General features: G+C 39.4%; 1 protein-coding gene across 1 annotated transcript; it reads left to right on the forward strand.

Moving 5' to 3' along the window:
* Positions 1 to 80: 80 nt before the first annotated feature.
* Positions 81 to 13,261, forward strand: LOC104153432 (all-trans-retinol dehydrogenase [NAD(+)] ADH4). The gene is made up of 9 exons (XM_009689335.2): positions 81 to 267; positions 5,160 to 5,261; positions 5,768 to 5,909; positions 6,958 to 7,045; positions 7,241 to 7,472; positions 8,149 to 8,409; positions 9,148 to 9,283; positions 10,973 to 11,111; positions 12,153 to 13,261. Exons 1-9 carry the CDS (start codon positions 250 to 252, stop codon positions 12,175 to 12,177), a joined length of 1,143 nt encoding a protein of 380 aa, XP_009687630.2. The 5' UTR covers positions 81 to 249; the 3' UTR covers positions 12,178 to 13,261.
* The last annotated feature ends 643 nt before the right edge of the window (positions 13,262 to 13,904 follow it).

Consider the following 13,904-nt stretch of genomic DNA (forward strand, 5'->3'; position numbering starts at 1 on the left):
GAGATTGTGCAAGTTTTACAGACTGAAGCTTGGAGGAGTGGGGAGTATACAGGAGAGAACATTGAAGGGAGGGGCATGCAGAGATTGGAGGAGCAAGGGGAGGGGAATGACAGAAATACTAGACGGTATTTAAAACAGCGTAGCTGGCTCCTACAAGAGTCAAACATCAAGCTATTGCAACTGCTGATCTGAGTAGGACCTTTCAGGACCGGACTCTTTCCTGACACCCGCACCAGAGAGGGAAGGAAGATGACCACTGAGGGCAAAGTAAGACAACAGTGTGCTCAAACATTGCTTATTGCTGCGTTTCCTGCTCCTGTGCAACATAGGCACAAAACAAAGTGTTCAGCTACTGCATGCTGCCTTTTCTGTGACAGTGACATGGCTGGTGCTGCACAGACAAATGGCTCAGGAGGCTTTTCAGCACTCCTCTTTTAGGCAGCACAATGAGGGCAGAAAAGGAGGGAATGCTGCAGGGCCTGTGCTCTGTGGATACTAGGAGACTGTGGGGACAGGGAGGAGAAACAGGGTTGAGTTGAGAGCAGTAGCTCAGGGTTGACAACTATGGACAAAACAATGCTATGCAAAGGGTCAGCTCCTGAAACTAAAATGCAAGAATTTGGTTCAATTCAGTTAAAAAACGAAACCAGAGCAAAGTGCAAATATTAGGAAAATAAGGCATGCTGCTGTCAAATATTCTGCTCCAATATATGCAGTGGCTTGGCTGTTACTACCTCTTGATTTGTTCTTCTTTGCTTCAGGCAGGAATTCTGCAGTTTCCTAAGAATATTAGTACGAATTTTCATATCAGCTTGTTACAGAGCTTGGACCTACTCATTCAGTCTTTATTTCGGGTTACTTCAACCTAAGTGTTACTGCCTGTGTAGTGATAACTGTGGAGTTCACACTGTCAAACAGAAGGGCCTAGATTCCTAAGTATTCCAGAAACACGTTGGGCAACCGAAGGGGGGACCATGCACCGCTTTCAACAGACCTTAGAGGCTGCTGCATTGATGAGAGGTGCCTAAGGCAAAGTACTCCAGTGGCTTACACTCTGGCCCTAAGCACCTTTCTAAAATACCACTCCTTCCTACTCTAAGAAGATTTTCAGGCTGAGACTCAGAGGCAGTAACCGTACAATCCTTCCCACCTTCAGCATTCCTAAAAGGACTAACCCATGGACCAGAAGATAGTACAACTGAGCAGTATTCTCCTGTCCCAAAGAGCTTGCACTCCAAGGTGTGATGTGTGTTAAGATATAAACATATCTTAATAACTTTACTAATGCAACCCAAGACAGAACGATAATACAGTAAACTTACTTACACGTACACAGTTTTACAGGACAATGTCCTAGAGCACAAACTTACAAAAGAAAGGTCAGAGGAAAAAATAATGTAGAACTTTTGTTTTGCTTCTTCCACTGCATATTTAAGATTGTGGATTTCCTCCTCCTTGAGAAAAAATAAGTTAAATTCTGTTTTTCAGTGCAATCTCACTGAAGAATAGGTAGCGACATACAGAAGTAGGAAAGCATAGGGAGCAGTGCATGCAAATAGGAGGACGTTTATATCTTTGACACAAAGGCTGTAGGATCAGACCTTCGATTAGAAAAATACTCATAACTCATATAAACTCTTTAGCAAAATAGTTTTTTCCACTAGCACTGTCGAGTATGCTGGGTCTAGATTTTACATGTAAATTGAGATTACTACTGAAATACAACAGAGTAAGTTATGATGAAATACTGGATGGTGTCAACAAAGGGGAAAAAAAAAATAGAAGCAGCAGGTGCTAGCTGACTAACCTATCTATTCCTGGCAGTTCTAATTCTGTCCCATTTTCTACTCCTAACATCCTGCAGGTCTAGTTACCTCACAAGCCAAGCAGAACTCCTCAGCCAAGTGGCCAAGCCTGCTCCAAAAGAAACAGGAACTCTCCTTCAACCAGCCAAGTCCTTAAAAAGTGATATAAATTAGGACTGTTGCCGAGCTATTGTTAATTATTCTGTCAATTAATGACTTAAGAAAACATGTTCACACTGTTGGATCACTCCCCTAAGGGTGTCCTGTAACAGGTCTAAATAGTAACTTGAAATGCTATCATCTCAAAAATACTGTTTCAGCAAGGCTGCATATTTGAATAGCATACTTGTTCTTATAAGGTATATTTTAGGATTTAAAGGATGAATTCTGAATGAAAAGCCCCCAGTTCATGTCAAATTTGCATCAAATCTACAAATCACTAATAGGACCTAGACTAAGGTTACACAGAACAAGTTGGTCATAGGGATACAGTGAAATATTTCTGTAAGTCTTACCTCTTTCCCAAGCTATTGTGACGTTTCAGTAAATCACACATTTAAAATCTTTCCAAAATATCAAAATTACAATTGCAATATTACATAGTCCAACCAAAGTAATTTTTCTTTTTCCAAAGTGCTAAACTTTTGTTTGACTACATGCACAGTCACATACAAGCCAATATGAGTATTTTTCTAATACAAGACACATACAAGCCACTTCTCTATTGTTTAAAGCAGCTTAAACTTCATCTGCACAGAATGCATTCAGAACACCTTTTGAGTGCAAGGTTAGGCCATGAAAGTTTTAGTCAATAAAGGGCTCGATGTAGATCTTACTAAAGTAAGTAGCAAAGTTTCCATGCAAACAATATTAATATCATCATTCATAACCGAGTGAAAAGGAAAAAAAACCCATCCAAACAATGCAGGACTCCTCACCTGAGAAGATGCCACATTTACTTACAAATACAGAAGATATAAATAAGAAATCCCCCGCATAGGGTGGCCATTTAATCTTTCTAGTCCTTGGAACTGCAAATGATTATCTGTCTTTCTGCAGCAAGATCCTAACTTATTGATTCTCAAGAGTGCTACAGTGGATTAATTACAGAGGTTTCTTGTTTCTCTGCTGCACTTTGCTCATTCTCACCTGTCTAATACTCATATCTCTGTCATGACACATTAAAGTAGCCTTTTAAATGTACTTTATCCAGTTAGTCATCACTGTACTGTACCTTGCAACAGGTGAATGCAAGGGAGAGCGAATGCATACTTGGAATAAGAAGTTCCCATTCTCAGCTCGTAGTACTCTACACCCAGTCTCCATTTGACTTGTACAGCTAGCTAAAGTGTCTCAAAGAGATACAGAGTAGAAAGGTTCTGCCTGAGGTTCACAGAAACTTCACTGTCAAGCCTTGGATCAATACAGCTGCTACCAAACTTTCCCCATTGCATAGCCATTACTCAACATCTGTGCACACCAATCCTCCACACATGAAAGATTTAAAAAAAAAAAAAAAAAAAAAGAAGTTCACCTGCAATCACTCAAAATACCTGCCATTTTAAAATGTCTTTAGTCATGAGTCAATGGCTCTGATGCTTCTTTGGTTAAAAGAAAAGAACAGCGTCATTAATACAAGATTTGCATTTTGACCGTCTCTTTCAAGCTATGTTTCGAGGAACACAGGCACCCCATTCATGTTGTTCTGAAAACAGCCGTGTCTGAGGTCCCTCAAAGAAAGGAGTTCACATAAAGAAATTCAACTGGACCACAACTTTAGCCAATAACTTTAAAGATTTTTATCTGGGAAAATGTAATTTCTGTAATTATGCAGGTGTTAAAATGGGAGCATCAATTTTGTCTCAAACTCTGCAGAAAGAAACTGATGAATCCCTTTGTTCCTCTGCGCAGGAAATTAATCAGATTTTAGAGCAGGCCCTGCCCTCCCCTAGAGCTTGCTCAATGAAGGAGCCTGAAAGGTGAGTTGAAAGGATATACATGCATTCCTCTCCACATGGATTCCAGTCTTACGATCCTGATTGATACCAGCTGTGTCCTTACAGACAACACATTTGGACTGCCCCTTTCCAAGGCCCATTCATAGCATGACTTCTCCCTAACTTTATACTATTTATTAGTATCACATGTACAAATTACCTATGTAAGTCAAATGTCTTGAATCAACATAAAATATGTTCTCGTGATATTTAAGAGCAGATTATTTTCTCTGTAACTCTACACAAAAGCATTACCTGGGCTTCTGTGTTTTTGCTTCAGCTACACTAGTGGGCGCCATCCTTCATCTCCTTTTCATTCATAACTGCAGCATGAGCTTTTGCTGTGCTGGAACTGAAAAGTCAAACAAGGCTAAATGAAAGATGCAATTACTTATAGTTACTAATGTGCTTTCAGCATTCCTGCTATTGAACTCTTATGGACTCACGCCTTAGATGCTTGTATTATTACTGATTCCCTTCTGAAAGCCTATGATATCAATTCCTGTTTTGTTTTACTAAAACAGATGTTCCAAGCACTCAACGTTCTTTTAACTCACATCAGCGTTGAAAACCCAAACGAGTCAAGAGTAGTTTTCTCTTTTTCCCCTATAAACATATTTTGTGTGTTGTGTGTTCAGAGCTGCCCACGTTTCACAATACAGCTGTCTGCCTAGGAACTCATCACATGCTCACGCACCATGGGAGGAGTAAATTTTGGGTCTTGTTTCAGGTAGTGCTAAACATTACTATAGGGCCACACCTTACAGTCTACTCAAAGTCATCACTTATGTCAACACGTAAAAGCTTTCCCTAAGCAGATACGTGCTATGGCAGAGGAGGAAAAATAGCACTAAAATAGCTGTGGCTGGCTTGAACCCTCTGCTTTACAGTCAATTCCTTCCTTCTCTCAAGGGGGAGGCATCTAGGGCACAGCAGAAAAGAATCAGGAAAAGAGCTTTAATACCAACTAACCCTCAGGACCTGAAAATACTGTGCAGAGAACTGGCATTTTTTCCCTTGCCCTGACAATACGATTGTAGCTGTGCTCCATGCAGTTAGAAAGAACAGAAAAGTAGGAAGAGTAATAGTCTCCTACAGACAACGCGAATTTTTATTCTTTCTGAATTGAACTCTCCATCTTGCTTCTCAAAGACAGTATTCCCAAGTGTAAGGAATGTCTTGACTTCATAGTGATTGAACACGGCATGGGCCCTAATTTGGGTGTTTCAGGTGTAACAATGAAAGAACACAGTTTGCCACCTGAACCGCAAAGTGTGGACGTGGTGAGAAACAGACTCTTTAAATAAATGCAGTAATGCAAAATCTCTAAAGCTAAAACATGTTCACCTCCTCCCAGGTTATTAAATGCAAAGCAGCCATCGCATGGGAAGCAGGGAAACCTTTGTCTGTTGAGGAAATTGAAGTGTCTCCCCCAAAAGATCATGAAGTTAGAGTTAAGGTAAGTCACCTAGATGGATTGACCGGGGTAAAAATAGAGTAATGTCGTAGCAATTCAAGTCTAAGTGCTCTTACATTTGAACAAAACTGATGAGATTCACCAGCCCACTCTTGCAAGGGCATGATGCAAAGATGCATGGAGAGCTGATTGCCATGTCTTTTTCTTAACTAAAACCAAAGGACGCATGCAGGCAAAATACCATAATAATCAGGTTTAGCTTTGGAAGAAAGGAAATATAAGAGCTTTCTGGATTTTAATACTTGAGGGTTACATTTTTCCATATTGCACACTCCAGGAAAAAAGCATTTTCTGCAAAATGCATTGAAAGATATTTCATCAGGCAGAACCCCTGTGATTTGCTAGTCCTCTTTATCCTGAAGGCAATAGCTTGGCTTTTTCATCCAGTTATGGTGACCGGTCCACTAAGACCACCTCTCTAATTTTTCTCAAGTCACAGCTGCAATGCTTCATGACAGACATGCAGCGTAAGTGTCATTTCCTTGCAGATTGTTGCCACTGGCGTGTGCCGCACAGATGAACATGCTATCAATCCTAGCTTTAAGGAGGGTGTTTTCCCAGTGATCCTGGGCCATGAGGGAGCTGGAATAGTGGAGAGCATTGGACAAGGAGTTTCTAAATTTAAACCAGGTATGGAGGTATTTTCATCACGCCACACGTAAGCCCTCTCTGGAAGGCTAGTTGTACGCTGATGGGAACATGCTGAAGTCAGAGTTATCCTGTTTAGACTGCGTAACATACTGCTGAAACAATTAATTGTTCACAGAAGGTGACTAAAATGAACATTCCCCCCAAAAACATGTGATTTGACACCAATTCTGACTTGGAAAGCAGAGGTAAGATTGCAATATTCAGAATTTATGAAGCTTCACTGTCCCTCCAACTCACAGGGATACTACTGGACACCCATGATTACAGTCATTGTAAAAAGAAAGAGGAGGAAGAACATGAACATCAATCTGCCATCAAAGACAAAACTGACGCTTGAACAAAATAATATTAATGTCTGTAATGAACAAAAGAGCCATCTCCACAGTGCCTTCCACTGAAACGCACTGCATTCCCACCCGTGCCGTGCCCACCTGCCTTTACTATTTCCTTCCCTACTCTTTCTGACAGCCCTGGTCCAAACTGTCTTCTCCACTCAGCACTGGAAGAGGCAATTCTGTCATTGATGCCTCTTGGCAACAAGTGATTTATGAGCAAAATATATGGACCCTTGCCACTTCCATTTGATCAGTTATAACAGCATACAATCCTGCTTTTCCATTGCCTCTCTGACCCCACACAATATTCCATGTGACAACACTGCAGTGCATATTTCTTCCTGTTTCTTTGCATCGCTGCTCAAAGTCATCTGAATGCAGAAGCTAAAATTATCTGCCTTGCTTGTTTACCCTCTCTCTGAGTTTCTTTGTTGGTTTTCAGGCTATGCTAATTCAGGTCATACTGTCATGCACTGGACAGTCAAACTCTGGAGTTACACTAGTGAAGACCTCTAGCTAAGAAAAGGTTGAAGAACCAATAAAAAAATAGACCTCCATATGACCCAGTCCTGTGGGAGTTCTATGCACAGAGAACTTGCAGGATTAGGTCTGTGACTGAGATTTCAGGGTTAAAATATCAGCAATCACAATAGCTTTAAAGAAATATAACCTCATACAATTACTGTTTTTAGGTGACAAGGTTATTCCCCTCTACATGCCTCAGTGTGGCCACTGCAAGTTCTGTTTGAACCCTAAGACCAACCTTTGTGAGAAGATCAGGTAGGAACCACAAATAATTAACTTTCAGTGAGTTAATTCTGCAAAGACCAGCTCATGATCTGACAGAAGCAGTGGTATTTGATCAAGGGAAGACTGCTACTAGCAACAAAGAGCGTAGCAAGGTAGAGCAGAGGGAGAAGGACCAGTCAGGGCTGGTGCTGTGCAAATTCCTGTTCTTTTTTTGTGTACTTGTAGCAAGATTAAAACACCTATTTCGGATCAAGAGGTGATGTCTGATGGAACTAGTAGATTCACTTGCAAAGGGAAGCCAATTTACCACTTTATGGGGACCAGCACCTTCTCGGAGTACACTGTTGTGTCAGAAAGCTCTCTTGCCAAAATTGATGCTGCTGCTCCTCTGGACAAAGTCTGTCTGATTGGCTGTGGATTTTCCACTGGCTATGGAGCTGCCATCAATACCGCACAGGTAAGCAGCTTACAGATAAGCTTCTGTTCATCTGAGCAATGTTGCTTCCACACTCTTTGAACTCATTTTAGAAACTTGCGCCTAACATTACTCCACTGAGTTCAGTGGATCTATTCACATAACAAATGCAAGCAAAACTAACTTTAAAGATTTTTCAGGCAGTATATGATACATTTGACATATAGTTTACACGTACAATATGGCTGAATGAAAAGTGAAGGAATAAAAGCAGATCACTTTTTTTTTCCCCTCAATGTATTCCCATGTTTTTTTTCACATTTCTACATGACTGTTGTACAAACCATTTGTGCTGTTCCCTTTTTTAAAACAGAAGTATACTGATTGCTTACAAATCTCACAGTTTCAAACTTTAAGTTTCCTCTGCTTTGAACTTTTCTTATTTTTGATGAACAGAATGAAAACTTAGTCAACACACTGAGTTACATCTGAGCTATGTTGTTTATTTGAGGCATGAAGCAGAAGCCTTGATGTAAAATACCCAAGTAGACTTTCTCTTTCACAATCTGTTGTTCTGCAATAGAAATTTTAAGTAAAAATATAGTTGTATGCAGCCCCATGCGCTTCATGACACAAGTCTGAGATCAGAGAGGTTTATAAAAGATTCATTTTTCTTTCAAACACTAAAGCTATTTCATAATCTTTCTCCCTGCTGCAGGTTGAGCCTGGTTCCACCTGTGCTGTCTTTGGCTTGGGAGGCGTTGGCCTTTCGGCTGTCATGGGCTGTAAAGCTGCTGGAGCTTCTAAAATCTTCGGGATTGACATCAACAAAGACAAATTTCCACTAGCTAAAAAACTGGGAGCAACTGACTGCCTTAACCCTCAAGATATCAGAAAGCCCGTTCAGGAGATTATAGCTGAAATGACAAATGGTGGTGTGGATTTTGCCATTGAGTGTATTGGTAATCCTGATGTCATGGTACGTAAAACTGTCCAGATCTCTGCTGCAACCAGTTTCCTCCGGGTTACATATCTCAGAGTTCTTTCCAACAATTATTTCTCTGAATGCCGCACACAACCAATGGCTCTTCCCAAATGAGGTACGCTGGCCAAGACATATACAATATATAGACATTAATACATTGGAAGTCATCAGTGAAATGGAACTGAGGCTAAGTGGGAAAAAGAGATTCTTTCAGACTTGAAATATAGGAAATAAGACCCAGCCCCTGCTCAGAGATCTAAGCAAACCCTTGTGACTTCCTTTGCCCCCTGGCGGCTATCTTTGCACAGGAGCACGGTCAAAATACCACTCCTACTGTAAGCCTAACGTACCCTCTTCCAAGATAAACACAATCAAACTGCTTCTAATTTGATAGCAATCCACAAGTACTCTGCATCTTTGTTTGGGAAACAGAAAGACAATACATAGGCTACTATATACCTATGCAAAAGCATTTCCATTCAGCATCACCTCCAGTTCTTCTAAGTTGCCTAGCCAAGGAGATTAGAAGCTGGCCACATACCTCAAAGCTGCACACCCCCCTGTGCAGCTGGTAGCATGGGACGAATGAACATACTTTTCACCTTTGCATTTTGTTCCCAGCACTCCACACGCCCACCCAGTCTACATAAACTTTTGGAGTTGAACAAAGTCGTATCAATCTCATTTCACATGTCAGAACACTTCGAACACCGAGCTTGTTTTGTCTTTCAGAAAGCTGCCTTTGAAAGCACTACAGTGGGATGGGGAACATGTGTGATCGTTGGAGTGGCTGTGGGTGAGCAATCGATCCCCTTTTCTCCAATGCAGTTGATAATGGGACGGAAAATAAAAGCCACCTTCTTTGGAGGTCAGTTTTCCTACACAGCTTAGGCAGAGTCCGAGTCTCTCCCTATGAGTCTAACTCCATTAGCGGCTAGCCAAGCACCACAAAGAACAATTAGCTCACTTCCAGTGACATGCTGATAACAGCTGCACTTCCTTAACTAATTTCCAATATCTTTGAGGCTCTCCAAATATACATCCTTGTATTCCTTAGGTTAGACTTTTCAAACTGTAAGCATACATGTTCATGAACTGGATAAGCTTGATCTTGTGGTTCACATGCATTCAAAACTCAGAATCAGACGTAAAGCAGACGTACGCAGTAAGCATCTCTTACTAAGTAAGGATCTCTTTACGTAAGCAGACGTAAAGAGATCCAAGATAGTATGTAATACTCAATGACTTCTGGGTATTGGACTGCATATTCCACTCAGAACATTACAAAATATGGTTTTGTTTATTTAAATATTCTGTTGGCAGTGTGTAAACGGACACAGTATAACTGACACTGACTTTTAATGATTCTAAGTTCTTACTGTGACGAGTTCCAAAGCTGATTTTCTTTTCTCCAACAACCTCAGAAATTAAATTTCTGACTCGAAAATCTGTGAAACTTCTACTAGAAAATGAAAGTAACAAAATGATACGTGCTTCAGGAACAAATCTAATTCTACATAATCTTTAGTATCCAGGAGAAGGAAACACAGAAAAAGAAAGATTTGGAAAGATATAAAAGAAAAAAATAGATGCAAAAAAGGATATTTCAAATTGTCCTTCATGACAGTATCTCAGCAGAGTTAGGATACTTTGTAAAGGTTTGGAATTTCTGGAAGTGATTATCAGAACAAGATCATTATCAGACTCTTCCATTTGCCTCCCAGTTTCTCAATATACTGGATACAGAAACATGTGATAATTCATTCAGATTTGGAATTTATTAAAAGAATCATAAACTTGAACATGAAAACAAAGATTTCTTTTCAGAGTGTAAGTGGATGTGTAACAGCATTTAATGTACTAAATATCCTCTTCACAGGATATTACTGAAGTCATTTGGGCTTGCATCTTATTGAATAAGAACTACACTAGGTAAAATTTAAAATAAAAGATGAATAGACTCGTATAACTTCACTGACTCCTTACAAATCAGCAATTTGTGGAGTAACACTTGACTACCAACACAGTAATTAAAGTTTAATGACGAAACACTTCTATTCAGCCAAAATTCTTAGCAACAACAACCAAAAAAAGCCACCAGAACAGATTTGCCACTTAACTAGAATACTGCTGTTCAGCAGGTATCCATCAAAACCAGACTGTTAGAGTACATTTTATACATTATCCAGCATACTCAGGGTATTAGTATTTACTGTATCAGTGTATTAGGGCTCAGTGTGGAGCCTATATTTAACCTGAACAGATACAGAATGCTCAGCAGCAATTAAGCACTTGATAGATGTTATAGTTCAATGAATTTCCTGTACCCTTGAAACAGTCATCAATCATACTTACACTAAGTTTTTGTGAAATATGCATGTGGCTGATAAGCCAGAAAAAGCATCAGTAAAGAAAGTGTGACCACTGGCTTGAAACATAAAATAAGAAAGTAAGTGTCTAATCTTGGATTAAACTGATCTTTCTTGTAACCTGATTTATTCATTAACTTCAGTTTGTTCCCTCTTAACTCAATTCGGTTTTACGGACTTTGCTGCAGGTTGGAAGAGCGTGAAGAGCGTACCAAAGCTGGTATCTGATTATATGGCAAAGAAATTTGATTTGGATGCCTTGGTGTCACATACTCTGCCATTGGACAAAATCAATGATGCTTTTGACCTTATGAACGCAGGAAAGAGGTAAGTTACCAAGAAATAAAATCTGCTTGTGCTGTTGATGAAGCATATTTTAATTATGTAAGCTGAACATTTTGTTATCCTATCCTACGAATGTATCAGCTTGAACGCATTTAAAAAGGAAAGGAAAAAAGAAACATCTTCAGCTGCTCCAAGAAAATCTCATTCCTGCCATTAATTCATATCTAAATAGGAAAATTAACACACCACCAATGAGGCTATGCATTTCCACAGCTTGAGGTACTCTGCGCTGATTCTTTATGAGGAAATCTAATGCACATCAGAATTATTACACTTTCAAACTAAAGCATGCCTCTGGGCACACAGGGAACGGTAAGCAAATTCGAACACATACAGCCTGCAGAAGCTAAAATTCCGTCATCTCATACCCCAGCTAACTACAGTAACTTCCAGCAAACTTCTACCTTTCTGGAAAAGTTTTATTGCTGAACCATATAACCACGATATACTGACAGGACAGAGTAATAAAATTTTCAGCTTGTATATTATAAAATACGTAAGAATGAAGGACACAGAAGAAGCACGGGGTGGGAAGAGTCATTTAATAGGTCAATTATTAGGTCACAGAGGTCTCTTTTGGAAGATGTTTGAAAATATTTTGTGTTCATAGATGCTTTTGGGATATTCTCTTTTACTGCAACTTTATTTGTGTGAGAGTCAATTTGGCAAAGTGCAAATGATCTCTCCCTGCCAAGGGAAGGCAACTTCCCCAGCTTTCTCTTCAGTGTGATGACAATTTTAATGGTGATATTAAAAAGCTATTGAGTTAAACATTTAAACTACAGCTTTGACAGCCTGCCACACAAAAGCAAGGCTGCTAAGCTGATGAACAGATCACAGTAATAGGATTGCCTGAAGCTGTAATGCAGCAGCAATATCTAATGATAATGAGTGAATACGATCTATATTCAAGTTCCATATACAAATGCTTTGTGTTTGTGGTTTTTTTTCTTTAAAAACAAACAAACAAACAAACAAACAGTTTAAAACAAACTTTTAAGCCACTGATTTTCTTTGTTACAGCAACCGAACGATCCTGGTTTTCTAAGGATTGAGCAGAAATTTTTGAAGACGCTTATTTGAACTTAAGATTTATTTTTGGCATGCCTCTTTATGCAGTAAATTGTTAATTCTCTCAATACATATCTAAGGAATGCAGCCCCCGCAAACATGGAATGGTTAATAGTGAAAAGTCATAATGGACAGTAGCTAGTATAACATTATTTAAAGCACATTATACAAATCAGCATGTAACTGTTTTTTGTCATCAGGTAAGTAACATTTATACATGCATACATGGATGCGGTTTCATTTTTACTCATGACCTTTTCCAAATATTGTTGTACTTTTTAATATATATTCAGCACCAAGTCCCATAGCGTATTATAGCACAACCATGCAAAACCTTCCCCAGAGAACAGGACGGTCATTTTGAGCAGACCATTCTGCTAAAAAGACACTTCATATGGAGCAGAACTTTGGACCCGCAAGACTAATGCCTTTTGACCTCTTTTGAGCAACTCGTAGCCCAGCCCACAGCCAATACGTGTCCTTTGGACTTACTGTGAACCCCTCAACAGGATCACCCATTACAAAGCACATCATGAACACACTAACAAGTCACAAGAGGTTAACAAACTCCACCTTGTCAGCCAATTTGCAGTGACTCCTGCACATAGAAGTTACCTTGCCCCGCTATAAAAGTTTACTATGAGTCTGTTAATTACTTTCTAAGTGAAAAAGAATAAGACTATAGGTAATGAGGTGACACCAAAAGAATGCTTCCCATTGTAAGCAAGTTCTATACTTCCCTATCTAGAAAATACTAGAAGCACCTCCCAAAGAACAGTGTGTGTCCCAAATCCTGCAAATATGTATGAACAGCCTTAATTTTATATTAGTTAGTGATCTCAAAAAAAGTTGTCAATCTGATAACTCTGTAGTAAATATAGACACAGAAATAGATTTGTGGAAAAAAATTATACATTAACACCACACTAATATCTTATAAACAAACCACTTCTCCGTCTGTATCACCGTGCATTACTTCCAAGTTTTGCTAATTTGACTGATTTATTTTCAAGAAAAAAATCTAAACCATGATTAAACAAAGTTTGATTGTTACAAAGTAACTCTGCCTTAAGTCAATTATAACATGCATTTTACCAGCTATTTAAAACTTTTTCCATTTGACAAATTGTGGAAATACATCTGATTACAGTGAAGTTACAAGTTCTTTCATTATTGCAGTGCCAGCAAGTGCTTATTTTTCACTACTTTGTCTGTAGGCTGTTGCTCAACTTTCTGAACATGCAGGAAGAGTTGGTTTTTTGAAAGATCAAGCATTTGTTTCTAGCAGGCATCTCCAGCAGGTTTGCTGTGTGCAGAGCGATAGGCGCGTGCAGCTGCCACCTTCACTGAAAATTCTGCAATCTTAATCTCTATGGTCTGCTATCATCCACTACCAGGTGGGATGCTAAAGAAGCTGTTCAGTTGCCCTTTCCTTTGAGCCAACAAATATGTTACTGCTAACTTTCCACCAACTTGGAGATTGTCCTGCCGTTTTGATATTGATCACTGACTAGGCAAGACTCTCAATCCCAGCAGATAATTACAGAGCGCCTCAATTTTTGCTTTGTTCCTAAAACCTCATTTGTTTCACAACTGACCAACTAATTATGTTTAAAAGACTTTCAAAGACATTTATACATACCAAAAGAAAATGTTTTCAAGTTCAGCCAAGAAGGAGATTTGTTGCCAGCATAACCCTTCCTC

This window comes from Struthio camelus, chromosome 4 (assembly GCF_040807025.1).
Source record: "Struthio camelus isolate bStrCam1 chromosome 4, bStrCam1.hap1, whole genome shotgun sequence".
In the NCBI taxonomy this organism is placed as follows: Eukaryota; Metazoa; Chordata; class Aves; order Struthioniformes; family Struthionidae; genus Struthio; species Struthio camelus.

Bases quoted from the DNA above. Each gene is read 5' to 3' on its own strand.
- LOC104153432 (XM_009689335.2), top strand. The intron at 7,473-8,148 runs GTAAGCAGCTTA...TCCCTGCTGCAG, and splicing joins CTGCCATCAATACCGCACAG to GTTGAGCCTGGTTCCACCTG. The intron at 11,112-12,152 runs GTAAGTTACCAA...TCTTTGTTACAG, and splicing joins CTTATGAACGCAGGAAAGAG to CAACCGAACGATCCTGGTTT.